This window comes from Ambystoma mexicanum, chromosome 2p, assembly GCF_040938575.1.
Source record: "Ambystoma mexicanum isolate Mex_15411 chromosome 2p, UKY_AmexF1_1, whole genome shotgun sequence".
In the NCBI taxonomy this organism is placed as follows: domain Eukaryota; kingdom Metazoa; phylum Chordata; class Amphibia; order Caudata; family Ambystomatidae; genus Ambystoma; species Ambystoma mexicanum.
This window is the reverse complement of record NC_090923.1, coordinates 1,429,602,250-1,429,628,457: the sequence shown is the minus strand read 5'-3', so window position 1 is coordinate 1,429,628,457 and position 26,208 is coordinate 1,429,602,250. Positions and strand designations below refer to the sequence as shown.

The following is a 26,208-nucleotide window of genomic DNA, read 5'->3' as shown; positions in this document are numbered from 1 at the left end:
GTTAATATTTATTAGTATTATGTTCAGTGCAGCTCAGTCCATTGAAATATCATCCTGAAGCAACATGAAATTTCAATCATGTGCTCTGTGCATTGGCATCTATTTAATTCTGCCGAGACTCACACTCTTGGATCCAGAAATGAGTTTTACCCCCTGGGCCCCTATTGTAGTTCAAACCCACACTATCATGTGCATGCTAAAATGATGAACCTGACTGTTGAAATGTAGAGCCCCTACCAGTAAAATTCAGAGCCCCAACTCCTACAGTGCCTCCCCTGCTTGTATGAATGCCAATGCCATTGGAATCATGTATCCCATGGGAACGAGGTCACCGCACCCACCAATCACCAGAGCTAACTTAGCCCCACTGGGGACAAAGACCTGAGTAGGCCATCAATGGGTGTGGGAGCATCTGACAAATGTTATCTATGTGGTATCCTAATTTCATAAAGGTAGCTAATACAGAACTGCCCCGGGATCGTAGGCATTTGACATTGTTGCTGTTTAATATTTTATATATGATTTTTTAGATTATGCTTATGATGTAATTGTCTGTACTTTGATGGCTTTACAGTCGAATATAGTAAAACAACCTAAATCGAGACTATCGCCCATATGCCCACTCCTGTCTGGAATTGGAGCAAATTATAATTCTGACTATTCCTGGAGAAAGAGCAACTTTGAAGAATTAAATATGGAAATAGAGTGGTCACACCATCACAATAGTGATGAAAATTATTACCTGGTAACAAGTCTTTCGATCAAAAATTGGAGCACTGGGATTGTAATAACAACTGTCTACACATGGCTAAATTAAAAGGATATAAATATGTTTCTAACTTTATCCATAAATATAAGAGGCCAAATAATTTAATCCATTGCCCCAATTTTGCAGTACCTAGGCTCACATTGTAATTATGTACTAATCAGCTTCCTCTGCTTACAGTCCGTGGTCCACAGCTAAAATTACCTGTAGAGGCTAGGTTTCACTGTATATGTAGGCTGGAACACAAGATGGAGACGGCTAAGTACGTGTTTACAAAGTGTGTGCAATTGGGATCTATTTATATGTGTAATTTGCTTTGTAAATGACTACAACATCTTTAAGTCTACAACCTTTTGGGCATATTGTTTTAACAATCAATCAATCAGCTTTATTTCGGCAAGAATGCCATAAAAGCAAAAAAAACATAATAGAAACGTACCAATTAATTACATCAGAATGTGTTAAAATACAAGGAGGCAGAAATATCATATTGTCTTAACAGTGAGTCTCTTTCCTTACAAATAGCTCTGTATCAAATTTGGTTGCACATTATTTTATTTTATTTATTTATTGAACATTTGTATGGCACCTATACAGCAGAATGTGTTTCCAGGTGCCACACGAATAAAGGGGAGTGGGGAACAGAGGAGGATAGAAACAATAAACAGGCCTACTAGACCTGTGACATTCGGATCGTCCAAGTGCAGCAAGCAGAAGTGCAGGATGAAGGGAAGGTGGGGGTGTGAAGGAAGGGGGGCAGGGGATGGCTAAGTGCTATGAGGAGCCTGGGGGCAAATGTGCTCGGGTCAGGATAGGGGTCAGCTAGTGCGCGGGGGTGGACCAGACTCAGTAGTCAAGTCAGGGAAGGGTGCCCGAAGGCAAGAGCTAGTGGGAAGGTGCTGAGGCAGTCTGGTCGAGTGAGGGCCTGGTCACTGTATGACTCAGAAGTGACCAGGTGGCCAGTTGCAGCAGGGGTCATTAGCAAGGAAGTGGGAGAGAGATGGAGGAGGAGAAAAGGAAGGTCTTGAGAAGCTTCTGGAACATAAGGAGATATGCCCCTCTAAAGTCTGAGAGGGGCCGGTAGGCCATTCCAAAGGGAGGCTCCTGCCGAAGAAAGAGATCTACCCAAATGCTCTGCTTGAAGAAGCATTTGGCCTGCAGAGCGTAAGAGCTAGAGGACCGAAGGGCTCTAGCAGGGAGATATTTAAGGAGAGAAAGTTTGATGTAGTGTGGTCCCAGTCCCCAGAAAGCCTTGTGGATGACACAGAGGGTTTTGAATTTGATAATTGCAGCCACAGGAAGCCAGTAGAGAGATTTTAGGGCTCGGAAGATGTGGTCCCTGGACTTGAGGCCAAGGATAAGTCTTGCAGTCCTATCCTGGATTAGTTGAAGAGGGCGGAGGGAGGAAAGAGGCAAATTGAGGAAAAGGCTGTTGCAGTAGTCCAGCCTGGAGAGTACCAGAGCTCTGGATACAATGAGTTCCTGGGGGAATGTGAAGAAGGGGAGAATGCCTCTGAGGAGGTGAAGCTGAAAGTAAGCCTTCTTGGCAGAGTCAGCGATATGGGGTGAGAAGCAGAGAGAGGAGTCGAAGATGAGAATGAGGTTTTTTGCCTCATAAGAGGGCGAGTGGTGGGAGCCCAAGGAGAGCAGCCAGAGAGCAGGGGGAATAAGGGGGGAGTTCCAATCAGAAGGATCTTGGTCTTTATGGCATTAAGACATTGTTAGCAGCAGCCATGCCTGAATAGCAGTCAGACAATCAGAAATGAGAGAGGGAGACAAGGTAGAGGAGGGAAGATTAAAGGAGAGCTGAGTCTCATCCGCATAACTCTGGAAGCGAGGAGAGAACATGGAGATCAGGTGGGCAAGAGGGGCAAGGTAAATGTTAAAAAGACATGGTGAGAGAATAGAGCCCTGAGGGACGCTGCAGGTAGAGAGTGAGGTAGAGGAGAGAAAAGGGCCCATTTGAAGCTGGGAGGGCTGATTCGAAAGGAACGAGGTCAACCATGCCAGTGCCCGCTCCGTCATGCCCAGAGTATCATGGAGTCGGTTTAAGAGGGTAAAATGAGGGACTGTGTCAAAAGGCAGAAGACAGATCAAGGAGGATGAGAACAGAAGGTGAGTTGGAGTCGGAGTTAGAGTGCAGGTCATCACGGGTGTTCATGGGGAACAGTTTTGGTACCTCTGCTCCGAAACTAGACTGTTCGTCGTGAAGACAGCTAACAGATTCAGTGTGATGGATTAATCAGTGGGTAGTGGAGATAGGGCATTAGTTAGCCAGGCAGGAAGGGTCCTCAGATGGCTTTTTAGGAGGGGGTGCACAAGCAAATGCTTGAGAGGTAATGGGAAGGAGCCAGTAGCAAAAGAGTGATTGTAGAACTCAGCCAAAGAGGGAGTGAGGGCGGCAATATTGTTCTTGATAGCTCTAGATGAGGAGAGAGACACCTTTTTCGAGGAGACTTTCATAGAGCAAACAGTCTTGGTGACCTCGTCCAGTCCCATGGGTGAGAAGGAGGCAAGTAGGAGATATGGAGATAGAGGGTTCAAGGGAGGCCTAAGTGCAGGTGGAGGAGAAAGGGAAGTAGAGGAGAGTGAGGACAGGGTGTCCTGAGTTTGGTTGTGAAGTGGGAGGCAAAAGCTGTGGAAAGGGCCTGGGAAGGAAGAGGAGAAGTGGAGACTGCAGAAGGATTTGCAAATTCCTTACAGATTTTGAAAGGTTCTGCTGTATTGTTGGTGGCCCTAGAGATACGGCATGAATATGGGCCTGCTTCTTGGTCTGGATGGGAAGTCTATAGTGCCTTTGGAGCAGGCGACGGGCCAGTTTGTCAGAGGATGTGCGAGAAGCCAACCATTTCCATTTCTGCAACTCTGCACTTGCTTTTCAGCGGGGCTAGGTCGGATTCATACCAACTGTTGCACTTCTCATGGCAGGGGCAAGGATGTCATGGGTGTTGGAAATGGAGAGGTGGAGGTTAGCAAGGACTGAGTCAGACTGAGGGTCAATAGCAGGAGTGGATGGGGGAATAAAATAGGTAGCAAAGGCGGAAGCTGACACTCGCATCATCGGTCAAATGATGGAGAAGTTGGCTGGCAGTGCTTGCCGAGGTTTAACCGGGCAGCTGAGGACCTCCAGATGAGAGTATAGAGTGAACAGACCAGGAGAGAGGCGTACTGAGAGGGTTAGAGAGAGAAAAGTCAGCTGAGATTAGCGCATCAAGAGTGTGCCCAGCTTAGTGCATGGGACCAGAAGGAAGAATGGTGAGGGAGAAAGAGTCACAGAGCTTGCGGCAGGGTAAGGTCGGGTCAAGATGAATATTGAAATCTCTGAGGAGGAGGAGCTTAGAAGTAAAGTCAGGGGAGAAGAGGCAAAGTTGGCCCACTCAGCTAGGAAGATGAAAACAGGCCCAGGGGCCCTCATATAGAAGCGAGAGTGATGAACAGGGTAGGAGAGATGCAGAGCTTGCAGACAAGGCATTCAAAGGAAGAGTAGGATTGAACGGGTATGACAGAGACAGGGATAAATTCAAAGAAAACAGGGCCCACTTCACCTCCAGGCTGGTTAAGCCTAGACTTGGAAAGGATCTTATAACCCCTAGGAAGAAAAGTTTCAAAAGCTGTTACAGAGCTGGCATTGAACCACGTCTCGGTGAGCGAAAGGACATCAAGGGCAAAGTCTTCAAGGACATGCCAGATGTCAGAGGAGTGTTTGACAGCAGAGTGAGGGTAACTGATTTAAGCTGGTAGCCACCTTTAAAGGATTTCCACGGGGGTACAGGGTTGAGGTACCACCACTGGAGGGGGGAGTAGGGAGGGGTGTGGAATATGGAGGAGTGGCTGGAGAAGGGAGGAGGTTAATGAAAGATGGGAGCTGCCTATCAAGAAGGAGGAGGTTGGGCTAAGAGCCCTGGGCCATGATAGTGCCGTTCGGGTAGGTATTGATGACACACCTGGATGATGGGAAGTGTGACAAGAGCTCTTCCCATCTGGTTCCACCATTAATGGATGAAGAAGAGAAAGGGGCGAGGATAGAAACCATATGGCGAGTCCATAGGTCAGGCGAGGGAACAACAAAGAGAATATTGGTAATAGTCTGCCTAGAGATAGCATTGACATAGGTGTCAGCAATGGGCAGACCTGGGTTTGAGACCAGAAGACCCTTCTTAAATGTTTTCCTTCCAGGCTTCGAAAGAGAGGGAGGATGGGTAATAGAGTAGTAGCAGTTAGAATAGATAGGTGAGATGGCGAGCACCATAGGGAAGAGCGGGTGGTGGACAGAAGGTTGCCCAGGGTTGGGAGACAAAACTCAGAGCCACACAGTGCACAAAATAACTCACCTGGCAGCCTACAGGAGAAGATAAAGTAGATTCAGGCAAAGCACGACAAAGCAGGTTTAAAACACATCTAAATTCGAGATTCAGGCAAAGCACTAAAATGCAGGTCTGGAAAACACATCTAAATTGGAGGTTCAGGCAAAGCTTTAAAATGTAGCAAAAAAACAGCCAGTGCGCAGGTTTACAAGCACATCAAATTCCAAGTTTGAAGCCATACAGTAAAGGCAGCAGTTATTAGGGCTTCATTAAAGCAGCCTGACATTCAGACCAACCGGGCACCATTTTTTGATATTCCGAATAAGGAGAGTGAGGCGTAAAGTTCATCATGGCAATAGTGGGAGAAGGCGGAACACATGTGGAGAGAAATTCGAGGCAGACCGGTGAGCCACCAAAGGAGGAAGGCCCAAGGAAGGCATAGCAACTTCAGAAGCTCGTCAGTCAGTTAGTGCGGGGAATGCTTTGTAGTGCAGCACACAGAGGACCATTAGCAGGAAGAGGAACATCAGCCCGCGATCCAATACGAAATGTGTATCACAAGAGAGAGGAGGCAGCTGAGTGAGAGGGGACAAGTAGATGTGCGAATAGCGGTAAAAACAATGATTAAGCTGAGTCATAGGGAGCTGGAGATGGCACTTTAGGGGGAGTGCTCCGAAAATACCAGCAGACCCGCGAGTGAGGACCTGAGCAGACTTCAACATTGGAACACGGGGGTCAGAAGGAGGTAGGTGTGCAAAACCTTACCATCTGTTATGGGCAATGTTGGGAGACACTGGTCAGAGGTGGTTGATGACAGTAGAAGACAGTAGAAGAGGGGGGAGGACCTCCAATCCCTCCAGGACCCCAGCAGGCCCAGACAGGCTCCTTAAAAGAGGTCCTTAGAAGAGAGCTGGCTTTCGCCTTCTGGCTCCCGGACCTACTGCGGTATGATGAAAATGCTCAGCAAATCAGCTGCATACCCCGGCACAGGGGGAGTGCTCAAATTGGAGCGGCAAACCTGGCGACCATACTGGAAGGCCTCACCAGATCAGAAGAATGGCCACAGCTCGCCACAGCCCAGACACTAGGTACAACAATCCCTGCCCCGTGGAGGAGGCAGTGATGAAAAGGGGGGAGGACTGCTGAAACTGCTGAAAGAATGAGTGTGTGTACACATTCGATTGTGTATTCTTGACGATTTTTCTTACAACTCGTGAGATTATGAATTTTTATTTTTATTTCTTTTGTGAGTGCATATTTGACCTGGTGATTCTAATGTTATGGTGTTAATGCATATATGGATACTATTTTATGAAAAGTTCATATGAACTCAACAGAAATAAATACATTTTAAGAAAAGAATATGATTTGTGCCTCATCTGTGTAGTTGCAGTGTGAGAGTCAGTGCCTTTCGATGAATCTCATGAGGGGGACCATGTACATAATGAAGAGCAGAGGTGCTATGCTTGATCTTGATGTGCCTGGTCCTAAATAGGGAATGGCTTGCTGAGAGCACTTGCCTCTTTGGTTCTCCAGTGAACCCCATGAGAATCCCCCGTAGATCACATTACATTTCTACAGATCTTTTGGGGGGGGGGGGGTCATGATTTTGAGTGGATACCAATGTAGGCACAAATGATGCCCACCAAGTATCCCTACTACCCATACATCGGACTGCACACATAAACCTCACCCATGATAATGACCTCACAGCGGCTGTTTTCCACTTCAATTCCTTGTAAAATATCCTAATTGGTGCAATTTCTTCTAGACTTCAATATATATATGCCATCACAACGAACATTGGTCAACATTTGCAGAGCTTGGTGTGAAGGTTCTGTGATGAATTAATGGACCATTGAGGCAAAGGATAGATATGCCTACATCACCTCTTCATCTGGTCCACCATCACCCAAAGTCTAGAATGACAAGGCCTTAAGCATTCTTAACAGCGGAGCCCATGACTGATTTTGGTTAATGCATGGAGCATTTAAGTGGACCCTTAGAACGCTGTACCCTCAGAAAGATAAGTCCAGTAAACAATAATTACATAGAGTAACTAGCTGGGCTGGCAATGCTAGCCAGAAAAGGGGGATGAACCAACGCATCTCTAGGGGTCACAACTATGCCCAACATTATTAACGACTAAGCTCAGGGACCTGGCCCGGTCAAAAGGAGATGGAGACCCCTCTCAATCTCGGGTGGGGGGCCTACCAAGGTTTTCACCAGAGCCAGTCCTGGCCAGAGGCGGGGTATGTAGTTGGTATGGTCCCAATCCCTTTCCACTCCACTTGTCCCTGTCTGCATGAAATGAGTACCGCATGTTCTTGCCACATGTCTGCACTGCACAATGCTGACCAGTCTCATTCTTCTCTCATAGGACTTCAGCAACCAGCATGCCTAGTGGTGGAGGAACGCGCAGCTTGAATGGGACAGAGATAGCGAGGGACTACCGTACCGTAGAGCATTCCTCACGTCAGCGGGCCAAACATTCAATGTGACAGAGAACAATGTGAGACAATTAACTTCACCTGCAAGGAGCATGCAGAGCCGTCCATACAACACACTGGCAATCCCAACACTCTACACAATACTTAAAGAATGGTCCCCATGTGAAATCTGCATATCAAACATTCCAGCAACCATGAACTGGGACATTGACTGTGGTTATGGCGGGCTTGCACTTCCAAACGCAGGTGGGCCAGCGTGTGAGAAATGGGTGGGACTAAAGATCTCCTTTTATGTGCTTGATTTCCTATAACAACTCCCCTGAGAAAAGGAAAGCCTGCGGTTGGCCCGGGAAACCAGGTGAGGGAGAGAGCCAATGGAGGGGGAAGGGAAGTATTAAAAGGGCCCCAGGAAACAGGAAGGTATTGGTTGTTCAGGTGAGGGCAAGGGAGGAGGAGTACCAACAGACCATGCAGAGGAAGGAAGGTGCAGAGGAACTTGGAGGAGGATTTCTGAAGGTGAAATGTGAGATATTGGTTGGTGGGAGAACGTGGTACTTGGGTGTGAGTGTGCGTGCAAGGAGTAAGAATGAAAATGTGACTGTGAGAGTGAAAGGAGAGTGACTACAGCAGAAGGTGTGGGTTGAGTGGGGAGATTTGTAGTGTGGAGAGTAGAAGTGTTTTTAGAGTAATAGAGGTGTGGAGAGGGAAAAGTAGTATTGGTGTGGAGAGGAGAGAGTACTGATAGAGAGGCGCTGGAGAATAGAAAGTTAGAGAGAACCTCTAGTCCGAGATACAGGAACAGTGATAGAGAGGGGGGACAAAGGAGAGTGTAAAGAAGAAGGGGCGTAGAGTAGAAGGAAGGGAAAGGAAGGATTGAACATCAGCATAAGGAGTACAAGGGTGGGAAAGAGAAGGATCACATTCGGCCTCTGCCACCGGGCATCTTGCCTACAAATCAGAGGCGTGGCACTACAAGTTCCCAACAGCAACCCAGCCCAGCTGAACTTCGGAGTTCTTCAACATGAAAGACGAGAGCAGGCTTTGTGGATAAGAGGTCTCATTGTACTTTTTATGTAGTGTTTTACCCAACACCTTTTTTTTACCTTTTTTTTATAGGTACATTGTCAGGTTGGTTGAGTGGTTATGTGATTTGCTCTTTTTGCAAATTAGCTACATTGAATTTATGTTACTACCCAAATTGACCTTTTCCAATTGGCCTTTTGTCCTAATTGACCTAATAATAGTGGTCCTAATTGACCTGCACAATTGACCTTTACATTTGTTTTACTTTTATATATATATATATATATATATATGTGTGTGGGGTGGGTTTGTGGTAATAAATAATATAATGGGATTGGGTGGGGGTTGCGGGGGGGTTTGGATTGAATAGGAGTTGCAGGGGGTTTCCCCCCATATATGTCCTAATTGACCTTCATTTGACCTTAATTTCACGATCAATTGTGAAAAGGTCAATTCTCCCGCGATCAATTCTGAAAAGGTCAATTCGTATACATCCGAACATAACACACTCCTTTAGCTTGCAGAAGACAACTATGAAGGAGGCACTGTATGCTGTTTCTAAAAACTAAATATGGGACAGACAGAGTTATTGTCTACTGCCTAAATTGGAGATTATGGAACCAGGAGACTAGGGCTCAAACCCAAGCTTCCCCACTTGATGATACTGGGTGATCCTGACCAAATCACTCAACCTCACTTGGCCTTACTATGCCTAACTCTTGGGATACTGTAGTAGTGATTCCGTTCAAAGTCTGTACCAAAGAAATGTCTCAATCCTCCATTTTAATAGACTATTGTACTGCACTTTGTGAAATGGCAAATCGTATAATAGGAACTTTGAGGCCTGGCGGTCAATAATAATAGTTATGATCTTTACCATTCATATAATGCACACTGGTAGTTGATTTTTTTAAATTTTTTTTTTAGTTCCCTCATGGCACTGCCCCGTGTCAGATATTGTTCCCTCTTCACAGAATTTCTCATTTTGCCTAATGACACATGTCTCCTCAATGTACCAATATTTACAAATAGTCCACCATTTGACGTTGGTTTCCCACTACTTTTGACTTTGTCCCCCAATAACGATGGGTGAACATCCCAAAAAGTGACCCACACTTTGGTGAGTCGCACATATTCATTGGTCACGTTTGAGGTGCAAACCAGCCTGTCTGCGCTCTCGTATTGTACCCCCGCCCCCACACCACTCCCCATGCCGTTCCTCCTCCTACAACATCCCAAATATTTTAAACTTCATATCAAATTACAGTGCTCTTGAGTTGGAAAATGAAAAACATGCGTTTTACACCCCGCTCTCCTGTGGAAGCCTAATAGGCCCCGGTAGGGCAGATGGGAAAGTTATGGGGCCCTTTGGGGCCTGGCAGCAGACTTGTGTCCCCTGCAAGAGCCTCATTTTGTAGCCCTGGATGAGCACAAGCTCCGCTCAATCACTGATAGAAGTGAGCGGGAATGGGCAGGAGCTGTGTTCCACTCGTTTTATTTTTTTCTGTTTCTCATTCCTCTACTGTGTGCGACCATAATTACCATTTTATACAAGCATGTGTCCCTTCATGTCCCTGTGCAGGTGTAAAGTTGTAATAGGAGCCTTAGTCACTAGTCACTTAGACCACTGCCATGTCCCAGCCCGCAACACCTTGTCACATGTTGCACTATGCTCCCGTCTGCCCTCTCCCCTGCCGAGACCACAGTTCCACTACACTTCTACCACTCCCCAGGGACGTCATTTAGGGGTCACCAGAGGTCGCAACTGCGATCTCTGTGGTCTTCCTTGCGACCTCTGTCTTAAAATAAAAATGGTCAGCACTGTGTGGCTCTCTACTTCTGGAGTGGCTGGCTTTCTTGTTCAGGCCCCTTAAACAAAAAGAAGAAAAATAAGAACAGGAGTGCCACAAGTCTGACACTTTCAGCACTGACCCTAAATAAGAAAGAATAGGAATACCAAATAATGTCTTTCTGGAATTCTATACAATAATTGCTAGACTTGTCAAAGGTTTATTTCAGGTACACTTCAAGGGGTGAGTCACTGATTTAGTCTGTTCTTAAATGCCTCAACTCAGCCTTTCAACCTTCTGAGGTTGATAAATGTGTACAACACAGGTTGGGTGACATTGGGTGTACATTTTTTCCATATAAAGTGCTTAAGCGTAAGTGCTATATAATAACACATCATTATCATTTGGTCATGGACGTCTGCTTGCATTCACAGCAATTTAGTAATACGGGCCTATATACACTGATCTTAACGATACATATGGCGATCCATTCTTGTATGAAATGTACATCACATTATAGTGATATCATAACCATATTTTTCGTAGTGTACAATGCTATGTGATGCCAGTTCTTGTTTTGTCAACGGACGAAAGGTCGTGTTCCATCGCTTCCCGCGATATCACTTCGGGGCGGGGTCAAATGACATCACTTCCTGTGATGTCATCAGGGGGTCAAGGGTTGTGTGATGCCACTTCCGCTACCCCTGGTTTTTTGGTGAGATGACATCTCTGCCACTGTCTCAATGAACCTCTGCGTAAATTTGGGAATTTTGCTCTTCGTTCGATCACAAAAAAAAGAGTGTAATTCGTGAAATGCCTGAACATATTCACGCAGGGTTAGCCCCCAGCAGTGATTTCTAGAGCCATTTGTGGCTGGGTGCCCAAGGAATGCCAGTTTTGCTCTCCTCAGCCCCTTTACTGCAAGCCGATTTCTTCACACAATCAACTTTTTTTTCCTTCAAATTCCCACCAAGCAGCAAAATCACCATAGCTCCTCACCTGAGCGACCGTTGTTTCCCCCATATTCCCACCCTCCTTGAGGGCTTTGAAACACTAGCCTGTGTATAGGCGCTTTAAAAATAAATGTTACCGTTACCATAGCTTCCTGTAATGACTATGAAAACTATGAAAATAAAAAAGAGAGTCTTTCCAGTTCCTCGTAATCACCAAAAGGAAATCTTGGAGCCAGTATTGTAATTTCATTTTTTTTTTAAAGTTGTGTGATTTTTCAAATCCCAGCTCCAATCATATTGATTTGAATGGGAAAGAGAAAGAATAAATGCCCACCATCAGCCGGCGTTATTTAGAGTTAATTGTTTGCAGGGTTTACATTATTAGCCGTATGGAGCTTGTTTAACATTCCAGTCCATAATTCATGAACTTGCCATTATTGTTTGCAAGCTGAATTGGCCAGAGGTGCCAGTCAGGCGCAAGACTGGCTGCGAAGAGAATAAGATTTGCACCAAAATGGCGAGGCCTCCAAAGGCTCAATTTGAACACCTTAACAAGCCATATTTATCCCTAAAATGCATCGTTGTTACACCCAAGACCAGAAGCAACTCTGATCAGCAAAGCCCTGGCCCACACCCGATCCCCCTGGCGCTCTGGTGCCCTTTGGTCATACCAAAGGGGCACTCTGCTTTACTCCCCCACTGCCTCCCCCCCTCCCTCCCCCGCAGCAGGTTACCTATCTACTTCCGTGCATTCTGTATGTATGCTTTCTTTTACACTCCTTATGCAGTTTAATGCAAAGGAATTATAACACAACATCACACACTAAGACTGCACTAGAGCTAACATACCCCTGCACAAATCAAATAATACACATGCAATGTATTGTTTTTCAATAGCAAATAGTATAGTCAGCATAGCAGGCATTAGACTGATAATAAGGCACGCCTAATCTTCCAAATGCAGCTGGGAAGAGGACATTAAAGGGTTGAGCAGACCTGGGCAAGGATATGCTGAACAGGGACAGTGCAGGATCGCCATTTTGGAGGTCTGAGGGTTCTCTGTAGTCCCTAAGACGTTTCCAAGTGTCGTGTGAAAGGGGAGCAAGTCTACTTCCTTCTGGGATCCAGGAGGCAATTGCACGAGCGGAGGAAAGCACTGCAGTTTGCCTTCAGCCAATAGAAAAGCCCAGTTAGTCTCTACTCCAGTCGACCAAATTGGTCAAGGTTTTGATCATTTTCAAAAGGGAACCAATTGGCCAATTAGTGGTTATGGGGAAATCTCAATTACCAACATTTCACACACCTTCCGGGGAACTTCACCCGCCAAAGGGACCGATTCTTTGGGCAAGCCCAGGCCAGCTGGACGCAGCAGGCAGCAGGCAGCAGGCATCCGGACCTTTACATTTAGGGCATGCCCCAATGGAAGAAGGGTCGCGTTTTCGGATCCTAACAAGCCTATGTCATGCCTGGCGTAAGAATTTGAATTGTAAAATCCAGTCTCGATAATTGAAGCACACTTTCTTGACATGCATGCTTATTCGCTCCCACACGTCCTCCCCTATTATGCGCTCTGAATCATTTTCCCTGCAGGTTTGAGGGTTTATGGAGCCGTGTTTCCAGCAGTTAACGCAAGTGTATTTTATTTATTTATTTATTTATTTATTTGAGACATTTGTAGAGCGCTCCTAGCGCTGAGGCATCTGAGGTATACACGTTGGATTCTATTGATGTAAGGTTCCGCGCTCTAGACAGGTTCTCAAGGTGTCCCATCAAGGTGCTTTCGAGCAGCATTGCTAGAGTTGTGGAATTCCTTTTTTGGGGGGTCGAGAGGGATCTGTTTTATTGATCGTATAACATATACAAACAACGCAGAAGCATATACAATAGGCAATTAACTAGAAACACAAGAGATTGATAGAATTTCGAATTCTAAAATAAAGTATCATGGGGTGAAGGCGGGGCCTCCCCATCCCCTGGGATGAAATCCCCATTCTAATCGAGGTCATCTAGCCAGCTTTGGGGGTCCCCTGGTAATACCCTCATCATAGGTGTAATGGCAAGCCTGGGACCCTATTGAGAAACACCACAGGGGTGTAAGGAATTGGCTGTTTAAATCTATAGTGTAATGCAGGCATAGCCCAACTGTGCTCAACTCCTGGGAATTTGCCCTTGGTGGGGTCAAAGCATCAGGAAGCACTTGATTCATGGGGGGAATGGTGGGCGGGGAAGAATACCACGGAGCCGCATGCTGGGCCGCAGTCACCCAAGCAAACCGCTCCAGATCCAGAAGACCCAATCCATCCAGGTGGTAAGGGAGGGTCAACGGATCCAATTTAATCCTATCAGACCTCGGGTCCCCGGAGGAGTTCCAAAACACAAATGATTTTAATTTCCTAAGGAAGCGATAGGGGAATCTAATGGGAACATTGGTGAAGACGGGAAGACATTTAGGCAGAAGCACCATGAGAATTAGGGAAATTCGGTCTATACAAGTCAACGGAGGTTCGACCCGCATCTTCACCAGATGTTTGCTTCTGAAAGGACAGGTACACAATTTGAACCATATATATAGTTTAACAGAAGATGGAACTATAGCCAGATATCAGACACCTCCTAGTGACCATCTCCATTTATGATATTCAAAGGGTACAGAATTCTGTCAAATCGTACCCGGCGCTACATCAGAAGGGCCTCGGCTTATATTAATAGTGTACATGGTTCTTGATGAAATGTGGAGGATTATTTTTGAAATGTCTGCAAGGGATTCTGCTACTTTTGGGTAAGAAGGGGCTGAGGCATCGGCGACGCAAGGGAAATTTTTGGGTTTGAAGCTGTCCTTTTACAAACTACTGGGAAATGATATTTGATAGTCCAGTTTGTTTTCTTGAAGTTATGCACAGCTGTAACTGACACAGTGGTTTGTCAACTGAAAGCCAAGTCTCATATCCACAATGACATGACTTCATCTCAGGGCCAGCCTTAGCAGCGGCAGCGCCCCGAGCAGCAACAAAAAAATGTGATGCCCCTGGTCATGCGCGGCTGCCGGGGACCACATTTTTCAATAGGTGCCGATGCGAAAGGGGGGTGCATTTCATTTCAACAGGGCCCCTGCTGCACCTTCTCCCACCAGACCAGCTAGGGGGAGACCTTGAAAGACTCTGCTGAGTTGGCGTGGCAGTGGGCTAATGGTGCCCCGGGCGGTTGCCCAGACTGCCCTGTTCCAAGGCCGGCCCTGCTCCATCTTATAACCCTAGCCAGAGCTCATGTGGGATTTTGAGGCGCGATCCGGCCTTCTGAATGGTTTCAAGAATGTTACATCGTGTTCAATAATACGCTAATGCTTTCCCACTTTCTCTCTCCTGCCAGGCCGGAAGTTCATCATCGCGAATGCCCGCGTGGAGAACTGTGCGGTTATCTACTGCAACGATGGCTTCTGCGACATGTGCGGCTACACACGAGCTGAGATCATGCAGCGGCCGTGCACCTGTGACTTCCTGTATGGGCCGGGCACCAACAAGATGGCGGTGTCACAGATTGCACAGGCCCTGGTGGGCTCTGAAGAGAGGAAGGTGGAGATCTCCTTCTACCGCAAGGACGGTAAGGGCTCTTTTGAGTGTGACCTCTTATTACTTTTGTGTACCTGAGCTTCCTTAGAAAATGGGTAAAAGGCGGTACAATTACAATTCTTCCTTATTATGCCAGACGAAAGGTGCAGGATATACATTTATTTATTTTGCATTTTTAAAGCACTCACACAGCCCGGGGGCATCGAGGCGCTGTTACAGGAATATGTCTTAGTTGCATATTTACAACGCGCTTACAATTAATACCCAGAGGTTTCTAAGTGCGGACCCAGGGATCGAAGCTGTGTTGCTTCGTGTTGTCTTGTTTCCATACCGAGCACGTTGCCGCTGAGCTATCCTCTTGCGACGTAAATCAGAGTTTAAGACAGTCATAAAGTGCTGGCGCATGGGATTAAAAAATGTATGGGCGCTTTATTACATGTTTCTTAATAATGCATTCCTATTGAGCCCTGCCCGATGGATGTACATAAAATACTGCGTTCATATTTGCTGCTTATTTATTTATTTATATTGGCATTTGTTAAGCGCACTCAACCCAGAGGCATCTAGGCGCTATATATTTGCAAAAGGACATGGCCTTGCTTGTCATATGGATGTAATGCAGCACAAACCACGGTTTCAAGTACATTCTCCTACGATCTCCTAAGCTCTAACATATGAACATGAAATGGGCGGGGCTTTCAACAGCGGCGCCACACATCAAACAGCTTGCGCCCTGTGACCCTTCCCAGTGGCAGGGATAGGACCTGACTGGCAAGCAACTCATTCGGTATCTAATGTACAGTGGTCGCGCATGTGGCGGGGTGATTGCATCAAGACAGTCTTCCTATCCTGGTGCACTCTTGTGCTTCAAATATTCTGGTCCAGAGGCCAGTGCGGAGAACTGAGCGATGGTCCTAACTCAGAAGGGCTGTGTTTGCTCTTAGTTTCGCATCCCTAGTTATTTATAATCTTGGGTCTTCCCAGTAAGAACTCAACCCATTGGTAGAAGCCTAGCGAAACAAGTAGTGGAACACCGCGCCTGACCGTTCCCGCTCACTTCGATCACTGGCTCAACCCTAGTCTCCGTAGCCACTTTTTTGTACATGTATGAGCCATTGGATTTCATGCCCGCCCCCAGTGTCAACACATGTTTAAGGGCCTCCCGATATTTCACATTAATTTCTAGTGCAAAAAAAAAAAAAGGAAGGTGCGTACGTTTTCTAGGGGCATGACCAACATGTACTTTTTGTGGAATTTCTTTGGACTAATTCTCTGAATAATAAGCATGCTATAGTTGTCACTGTCCCGCCTGCTTCGGTGCTGTCTTGCTTTGGGCAGGCTGCCTGCTTTCACTTCGCGCCACCTTCTCTTGTTACCGGTCCAGTACATTCGTTGTGGTACATTTGCTCATTTCAGAGTTCATTGTTTCATTTGCCTTTCCCCTGCCTTGCAGTCTAGTCTGCAACGGATACCGGTGTTAACGTTTAAGATCAATTAAAATGTGCCTTTTTTAAGTGTGACACACACAGATACATATGTGTAAGTAAAGGGAGACAGGGAAAGGGTATAGCGTTCTTTTATTGACAGGTGTCATTTCGATGGGTTTATTTACGAGTACATTTTACAGAAAAAACTCGTGTTACATTTAAAGATCAATTAAAATGTGCTTTGATTAAGTGTGGCACACACAGACAGATATGTATAAGTATAGGGAGACAGGGAAAGGGTATAGCGTTCTTTTATCGACCGGTGTCTTTTCGATGGTTTTATTTACGAGTACATTTTACAGAAAACACTCATCAAAAAATATAGAGGGGTTGGACAAGTGTATATAATGGGTGGGGTGGTCGTGAATAGGTAAAATACAATAGGGGATGGGGATTGGTGGGGAACACCCCAAAATTAAAAAGAAATCAATTTCGATGAGTTTTTTCAGTAAAAAATACTTGTTAAAAAACCCATCGTAATTACACCCGTCAATGAAATGGCATAGTGCCAGAGAAAGAGTGCAATAGATATAGACACAGGGAGAGTGGGGGCAACGGGGGCAGGGGAGCTTTGTGAGAGGAGAAATGAGAGGACATGTTCTTTAAAGGGACAGCTCAAATGTGTTTTGCTTTCTGTTAGGGAGTGGTGCAGAGGTTGGGGGAGTTCATAGAATGGGGACAGTGTCACATTCAGAGCATGCCCCTGCACCCAGGAAATCAAGCCTAAGCGGGAAAGAGCAAAGTGATCACAAGGGGTCCTACTTCAGGTGTGAAGTGTCATTCTTGCTGTTTGGGATCACACCATGTTGCATTCTGGTTAATGCAGTTAGCAGTTTCCTATTATAAACGTAGGACTGCAAAGAACAGAATGAAAAGCAGTGGGAGCCACCTCACCCCTAATGTCGTAGATCGCAAATGCTGTGAAACAAGATGAGGAAACAGTTGTGAGATTTGCAGGCTGATGGTCTCTTGCATTGCAGGGAAAGCCTTGTTTCACGCTTTGCTGGCGGACTGTGCTGAATTGGATTCTGCCGCGCAGGAGTACAACCATGAGAAGGGATAAAATGGCCCACTCAGCCCTCACACTTCTACAAACCAAAAAACAACTCAATCATAAAGGTAAAACAGGAACAATCAAGAGATATACCTCCTTCTTCTTTTGTGGTAATGCAGGCCGAGGGCAGGCTACACTCTTAAGAGGGCTGTGAAGGTGAACCAGTAGGGACCCAAGCAACACAGCATCACCGTCCAAACTAAAGGGAATATCCAATCAAGGGTCTATGAAAATATAAACACTTTAATAAAACACGCCATCTGCAAGAAGAACAACGAAAGATTACTGTACAAAAGCCCACCCCAGAGGAAAGTCAGAGTTGTGACAGACGGGAGAAAGTAGCAGTATGAGCTTAGTTCCATGGGTGGTAGGTCAGGAACTACCAAAAAGGATATTTTGGTAAAGACTGGGCCGATCGTGACCTAACCAGTTTCTAGGGCCCAAGTTGACTAGGGGGAACAAGTGGAGGGTCAGGGGGGTGACGGGTGTTTGGTGTATCAGTTCCTGAATTTGGTTCTTGGTGGGCAGATGCATCAGACCTGGGTTGCATGTTGATGCAAGCTTATCAAGCTCAATTGAGCATGTAGGATCGCAGAGGCCATGGCAGCAAATGGGTGTTGAGCAGGGTCGAATGCTGGACCTTGGTGCCGTGGAACTTCAACGGTTCGAGTGCTGAATGTCTGGGCATTCCCAAGTATGCTTCAATGATGGCCCGGCCGACTCAGGCTTTAGCTGCTGGCAGAATTTGGCGAATGATGCTCCAGTGGGTCAAGTCAACAGGAGGCGATCATGAAGTGGCGATTAAGGGGGTTGTCGAGGTGCAAGCAGTGAGGCAGCAGTTCTCGGGCTAGCCCAGCTGAGCCTTATGGTAACCTTTGGGTAGGATCGTCGAGTGACCCTCCAGAGATTTGGTTCTGTTTCCAACATTGAGCAGATGCTTCAGGCCTGAGGTGGACAGGCTCTGCTATGACATGATTCCATGTCGGGCTGCTGGAGATGCAGTGGAATCATTTGGCTGGTTGGAGGAACACAGATACCAGCACCAGTGCCTTCACGCTCGTTCAGGATGCGAGGAACCCAGAGCGACCAGTTCACTGTGGATGAACAGGGAACTTAGGTTGGTCTGGCCCACCGGTTGCTGTGAGGGCTTTGCAAAGGGCTCGATGACAGGATACTTCACTTCAGGGTCTACTGTTCTTTAACAGAAGATCCGTTGCAGATTGGTTGGTCCTGTTACACAGCGCTGGTCACTCCCGATAGTCTCTGAGAGTGGTTACGGGCCAGCTCTTCGTTCTGTCTTGTATGACTCCTTCTTCAACTGTGGCGGAGTGCTTTGGACGGTGCAGCTGTCCTAAAGGAAGTCCAGGTGAGATTCCCCAAATTGTCTCTTCAGCTTGAAAGTATTCTCAAGGAACTAAAGGTCTGCTGTCGAAGGGGTGTGAGGCTCCTTCGTTTAAGGGCACAAGTCCACAGGCAATTGGTCTAAAACTAGCCTGCTTTAGGGGACCAATCCCTGCTCTCCACTGGGGTGGAGTTTGTCCCCTTGATCTTGCACCCAAAGTGCATTGATCCTGGGGAAGTGGAGGAGACAGGAAAGGGAAAGAGAGACAGCAAGAAACGGGATGGTGGAAGACTTCTTCCATTTTTCAGAGCACTCCTGCCTATCCTACTCCTGCCCGTTACCTCCTACTGACAACAGAATACCTTTATATATGCAGCGCCTCACCCTGGTGTGAGGCTACTCCTCCTGAATGTATGTGCTTCTTTGATACCTTGGCCCAGGACCACTGACTGCTATGCGGCGGTCTCTGTGGGAGGGGTTGCCGGTCTTCAAAAAGAGAATCAAAGAATGGCTGCGTCCTCTGGGTTTCTGTCCTGCCGGGTGGCAGTATCGTCCCGTCTGACCCTAAGACACATTCCCTTACACAGAAGACCTGACTCAAAGGAGCTGACACATGTGCAATATCATTTGGTTTGTTGCGGCCACAATCATAAGTCTCTCCATGCACTATGCCTCAACTCAGGCATAGCTTATTCTTAGAGATTACCCTGCCATCAGCATGGGGTACTCATGATCATTGTAGTTTGGGCACAGGGTGCATAACTTACATGTTGCCCCTGTGCTGCAGCAATTTTGCTGTCACTGCGGCGGTCTAGTGGACATCTTGTGACCTTCGAATCTGCTCTGCGCCACAAGCAAAGTGGGTGTTGTGGATGGGCTACTGATGCAGCCAGGCACAAGTGCGCGGTGCTTTTGGCATGGAGCTGCGGCACAGAAGGAACCTGGTTAGCATATTGCCCCCTGAAGTAGGTATCACCCACATCATTTCATATGCTACAAATAAAAAACAAGGGTTCTGCACCCTTGCAAGATGGCAATTCCTCACACAGACTGGTTGCGATTTATTTCGCTGTAGGGTGCTATACAAGACCACCTACATTACATGCAGCTCACAAGGAAGTTTAGTTTTGATGTAATCTAATTCAGTTGAATCCACAGATTGCAGCAGTTGGAATCTGTACACTTTGGGAAGATTGTGGCATGTTCTCAGGCTGCCTCCCAATTGTATCCAGCGGTTTGTTTTGGGATACGCACAATTCCTGCCATTTACAGTCTCAACTTTTCAGTTATCCTGCATTAGGCGTGAGTAGCTCCTCTATGCCAGATCTGTCTTTGTACTTTTTATGTCTCAGTTTAGGTTTAAAACTACAAGTACCAGAATTCAAAATAAATAAAGTGACCTAATGATCTAATCACACTTGGTGTGAGAGTAACAAGATGTCTCCTGAACTGTATTAGTGGCTACAATTGTCTTTTTCTGGGGTTCTCCTTTGTCCCATATTTTATGATGCCTTAAATGGGTCACTGCACCTTTTACATTACTAGGTATTTGTTTGTGGGACCACTATCTTGAAAAACAGTATTCCTATTTGACAATTGTCACGCTTCATCCGCGAAGAGCAGAGCATTCACCCACATAAAATATAAATGAGAGAAGAGCCATCAATATATTTTTTTAAAATGTATTTATTTATTTAAAATGGCCTCAGAGTGCTACACAAAACAAGACTCCAGCAAACATAACATAATAAACAAACAATAAACATATACAAGCAACAAGAAAATACCAGCGATGGATCGATATAAAAGAACATATACCAGAGACTAGGGCTCACACTATGTGCCTCATTACAAGTATGGAGGTAGCCATGCTGCTATTAGCGGCATGGCTACCCCCATACCGGGTACCGTGTCCGGGGTCCCGGAATGGGGAAGTACTGGGCCATTCCGACTTTGAAGGGCCCGGTAATTCCCCTTCCCAGGAACCCGGACCCAGTACATCCCCATTCCGATTTGTGCCCCCATAGGGTTCAATGGGAATGGGGAGGATGCAAACAATGGGCCCGTTAATGATGGGCCCGTTGTTTGCATCCCGCGAGGAGACCTCCTAATGGGGCGGTAGTGGGATAACGGGGCTGGCATCTCTACCGGCCCTTTTATCCCTCTACCGCATACCTCGTAATGAGGCCCTATGAGTCTTAAATTTGAAGATCCCAATGGCAAACTTAGGGCAGAAGCCAAAATGGCCACCAACAAAGAGGAGTATTGACAGACCTCGCAATGTTTGGCGTTCCTTTACATGGCACACCGGCCCTGTAGTCTCTGTTGTTGAAATGGATGGGTGCAAACTGGTTACAACCCAGGCGGTGAAGGCGAACCCTGCTGACATGGGATGACACTGCCCCATTCAATGTGCCATAGAGACCCAGTAAAAATACAGCAGCCCTACTTAAAGATAAGTATTTCTTCCAAGAAGTGCTAACACGTTCCTCTTAAATGTACAACAACATTGCTGAAAAGCTTCTTAACTGCTCACTCGAAAGTGCAGAAGGTCTTTGTAGAATTGCCTGTTCTGACTGTTAAATTATTGCCGGTCTGTTCATTTTGCGGCTCTTACTTTGTTTCATTAGAGCCAGATGACTATGTGCTATGTTGATACACTGTGTGTTAATGTAATGTAATGTGGTCTTATGCAACCCTTTTTGCCTTTTCTGTTGGCCTTGCTAATGATGTCATGCTTGAGGAAATGGCGTGCTATCCCGTGGCACTTTGAGGGGAGTGGATCTACTACCTCGCTGATAAACAGATCTTCTGATGTTACTGTAAGGCGGTGTTGCACCACTCTCTCCCGCAAGCTTGCAAACCTGCTCAGGTTTTCCAGGATAACCATCACCAGTATAAATGATTTGCTGTTCTGGATCCATCTAATGCAAATGTGTCTCATGAATATTCATGTTGGACATCCTGATAACCTGAGCTGTTGGCAGCGTTCAAAGACATGAGTTGTGGACCTATGGCCTAAGGGGTAATGGGATATGTTAAGTAGAGTTACCTAGAGGGTAATGTAATGGGAAATGTAGCCTTTTGTTATGCTGAGTGGTTGTATCGTATCGGCTACCTTGTGTTACCATAAGGTTAATGGGAACACTACCTTGGAGGTAGTGTGGGATTCATTCTTGGGTTACACCAAGTGGTAATGTGGTAAGATACCATGGAAGACCTTGCCTAACAGGCGACTGATTTTCCGCTTTACAAATTATTGCTTGACTAAAGTGCTTTCAAGGTTCTGTAACAGAGATCCCTTTTGCAAAGAGTCATTTACAGCAAATTGAAAGTGTGTGAGTTTCACAATTGTGTGCATTAATTTGTGACCTACATGCGTGTGCGACTCACAGCTATGTGAATGTGTGACACTTCCGTGTGTGTGAGCTGCTTAGCCGAGCTTAATTTGGCTTGGTATAGGGCAGAGTGGAGGTTTTTCTGGGTGAGAAACCAAGACTCGCAGGTAGGGGGTTTCTCCCTGTTACCCCTTTCAATTGGGGCAATCCTTGTTCAAACCTATTTGCACATGGCGGGTGGTGTATGGGGGATTGAGAGAAGTAGGTAAGAGGGTTATTGTAGAAAGATCAGAGATTGAGGATGGGTGTTTGGTTTACAATTGATTTTACTGTAATTGGAAATTGAATGTGTTGCTTTTATGTTTTTGTAATTTATTGTTTTAAAATCGTTTTCATCATATATGTTGTCCCATGCTCAAGCTTAACAAAAAGAAGGAAATACATTCTATAGACACTTCTATTGCTTTTAATATGGACAACATTTTTGCACCCTTCTGGTTTTTACAAACTGATGATTGACACTTGCTGTCTGTTGCTTTGCAAGATGGGCAATTGAATGGCAAAGCTTGCTTGCTTGCCCTTCTCTTGGGCTAAAGTAGATATTTTCCTGATTGTTGGGAAAGTCCTCTTGGACAAGTTCAATCACTGGATTGAGAGGAACACTATCCTGGCTGCAGTGCATCTAAGTACCCAACATCAAACGCGTGACGTTTATCTTTGAGTTGCCATGCCATATTTTACTAAACATGAATCACTATATGTTGTGTTGCTGGACCTATCTCTGTAAACAGAGTGAAGCTATGGATAACCCTAAGAAAGCTTGCTATACTGCACCAGCTGTTACACGGATTGGTCTCCTTACATGGTTACAACTTTGCTGTTGTTGGTTTCAGTTCTGATTGAAAGGAATTTCATGTTAGTCGTGGAGTCCGGTAAGGGTGTTTGCGGACCCCCATTTTATTTAATTTGTACACAAATAACCTATATACGGTTTTATGTTGACTGCAGGGTAGAAACACAAAACACTCGTGGCATTTCAAATCCCAATCTGTTTTAGGCTGGCAATAGTGTTTCTACTTATTAATTACCAATGCTACTAATTGTTTATACCAACTGTATAGCCTCTCTAGGATGAAATGTAAATGTAAGTTAACCTGTGATTATGTGTTTTCTTTGAAAACATTCAGATGTCTGCACCTTTTGCACTTGTTAAGAGTTCACCTTATGCCCACCAGAGTACCTGATTGTTTTTTGATACATGCATTATTTTATAATGGAATTCAAACTAGAATAAGAAGTTCAATTGAGAAGCATCACATGTTTAAAATGTGTGATATCTATGTGTTTTTGATTTTAAGGAATATATGCATTAATGTAATAAAGAATTTGATAATAAATAATTTTAATATTTGATCAGCCGACACTGATCCCTTATTTTTAGCCTCCTGTGTGGACTTTGGTCCTTCTACGCTTTTTGTGTAAACATAAATTAAAAGAGTATAGTTCTGTGAGGCATCATTTCTGGTTCTGCTTAGGATGTTCACTACCAGGAATTGGCCAATACAATATGAGGATAGTTTGGCTGTCTGGGCATGAACCTTAGTCATTCTATATCACCATCTGCACATGTCGCTAGGCAGTCACATAGAATGAGGCAAGAAGTTATTGACATTCTTAAATGTGCAACAAACTTTCAATTAAATATATACTTTGTATAGACAAAGCTAAAGTATTTTCTGTGGTCTTATATGACAGGTATTTAATGTGTTGATAAAGGTCACCCTTTACAAAGAACCAAAGATTTGTTTTGTAAATGTCTGCCAAATTTGCCTTTGTACTCCTCAAACTATTTCTGTCATCTGGAGTTGCATATCAAATTGATAGTAGATCACTTTGGTCTAGTCGCCCATTCTATTATTTACAGTAGCCTGCACAGTAGTCACATATAAGTCACCAAGATAATTCTCAAGCATATTTGGATGAGCGACAGAGCTGGAATTGTTCCAATGTGCTGCTTATGTAAAGAGATTATAGCCCCCATTTTTGCAGTGTACTACTGCAGGGTATTTAGCCAGACTTGATAAGGATATTTTATTCTCATTGAAGAAATTAGTTTGAGCTAAATTTGAAAGAGAGCTGCAAATTTAGGAGACTACCAGATATATGAACAGGTGTTATACGATTATCACTTTAGGTGCTGATAGACAGCCATATATTGCATGCTTTCCTTATTTGAAACGTTGACTTTTAAATACTAAATTATGTTTTAATTATATCTCTTTGAATTCAATTACTGCTAGATGGATTTTCAATTATAATACTAACAACAATTTGGCAAATAGTTTTTGTCAATTTTGCCCTGATATGCAACAGTTCCTGGTGCACTTGCTGTTCTTTTGCCACAAATGTGGTTCAGTTGGAGAAAGAACCTTGATGTCAGTCCTCAAGATGCTAAAAAACTGCCAATGTTGGCCTTCTTTAATATTTTTGCTTTGTGCCATCCCTCCCTAATTTACTTGGGAAATTTTGCACTAATTGAAAAAGGTTCTTAATATACGATGCAGATTAGTGACAAAAGTGCTTTTAAGTACTGTACAATTGAAAAGATATTTTAACTTCAATTGATACTTGAATTCTCGACATAAGCACTTTTCTACAACTAAGTCACTGTATAATATGAATTTTGTGGAATTTAAGTTTAACTTGAAGTATTATTTACACTTCAGTTTTATCAAACTGATCTGTATTATTGCATTACTTTTGTCTATTATTGTTTATTTGATAAACTTTTTGTTTTTATTCATGAAGTAAAGTTTGTAAACTGATCTGAGAAAATAAATTATTTAAATTCACATACACAATCAGTTCTTCTTGCTGGCAAGCTATGAGAGTTAAATTCACATACACAATCAGTTCTTCTTGCTGGCAAGCTATGAGAGTTAAATTCACATACACAATCAGTTCTTCTTGCTGGCAAGCTATGAGAGTTAAATTCACATACACAATCAGTTCTTCTTGCTGGCAAGCTATGAGAGTTAAATTCACATACACAATCAGTTCTTCTTGCTGGCAAGCTATGAGAGTTAAATTCACATACACAATCAGTTCTTCTTGCTGGCAAGCTATGAGAGTTAAATTCACATACACAATCAGTTCTTCTTGCTGGCAAGCTATGAGAGTTATGTTATTTCTACACATAGTTCTTCTTGCTGGCAAGCTATGAGAGTTATGTTATTTCTACACATAGTTCTTCTTGCTGGCAAGCTATGAGAGTTAAATTCACATACACAATCAGTTCTTCTTGCTGGCAAGCTATGAGAGTTAAATTCACATACACAATCAGTTCTTCTTGCTGGCAAGCTATGAGAGTTATTTTATTTCTACACATAGTTCTTCACAGATCCGGGTGCCTGAGGGGCAGGTGTCTTGCGGTGGCAATCCTCCTGCACGGCTGATTCCCCCAGGGCTGGGCCCTTGGATTATAATTACAGTGTTTACGTGTGGACGTAAGCAGCTGGGATGGATGCGCCAAGCTCTGAAAGCATTACGAAACGTATTATCTTTAATCAGTCAGTGGTACTTCTGCAGGGCCACCAGTTGTTTTCTGGGAGTACGCCTAGGAAAAAGCTTCACATTTTGGAGATGCTGAGGAAACACGATAAAGGTGGTGTGACTGAATACAGTAATGAAATGGTAGGAAATGTCCCGGCAGACCTATTTGCAACCCCTAAAATAAAACTTGTATCCCTTAATGATCTTTTGCAGTGACACGTACAAATCATCCAAGGAAGAACATTCAATGGGGCCACTTTGAATAAGGATGAAGCAATGGATGAGCCACTGGTAACAAGCTCAAGAAACTGTCAAACAATAGGGCCATAACTGGGACTAACTACAAGGGTTGAGTTGACCATGGGGATCTAAGTCAATTCAACCCCATTTCCCATTTCTTTGATTCAGCCATTTCCTCATTCTACATTTCCTGCCCATGTCTTTCTGTTTGCACCTTCCTTTGCACAACGTATTTGTCTTCTACTCTCTCCAGCCAGGTTAGCTCTCTCCAGCCTGCCCCCTTTCTCCGTGTTCCCATTCCCTTTCCCCTTCCCTGCTCGGCCCTACATTTTTGCTTAATTTC

At 44.9% G+C, this 26,208-nt stretch overlaps 1 protein-coding gene across 1 annotated transcript in view; it reads left to right on the top strand.

The window, feature by feature from the left end:
* Nucleotides 1-26,208, top strand: part of KCNH2 (potassium voltage-gated channel subfamily H member 2) — a 1,778,384-nt gene that overhangs the window by 262,090 nt on the left and 1,490,086 nt on the right. The window contains exon 2 of the mRNA XM_069645957.1: nucleotides 14,653-14,883. Within this exon, the coding sequence (XP_069502058.1) occupies nucleotides 14,653-14,883 (231 nt within the window). The remainder of the gene's footprint in view (nucleotides 1-14,652; nucleotides 14,884-26,208) is intronic.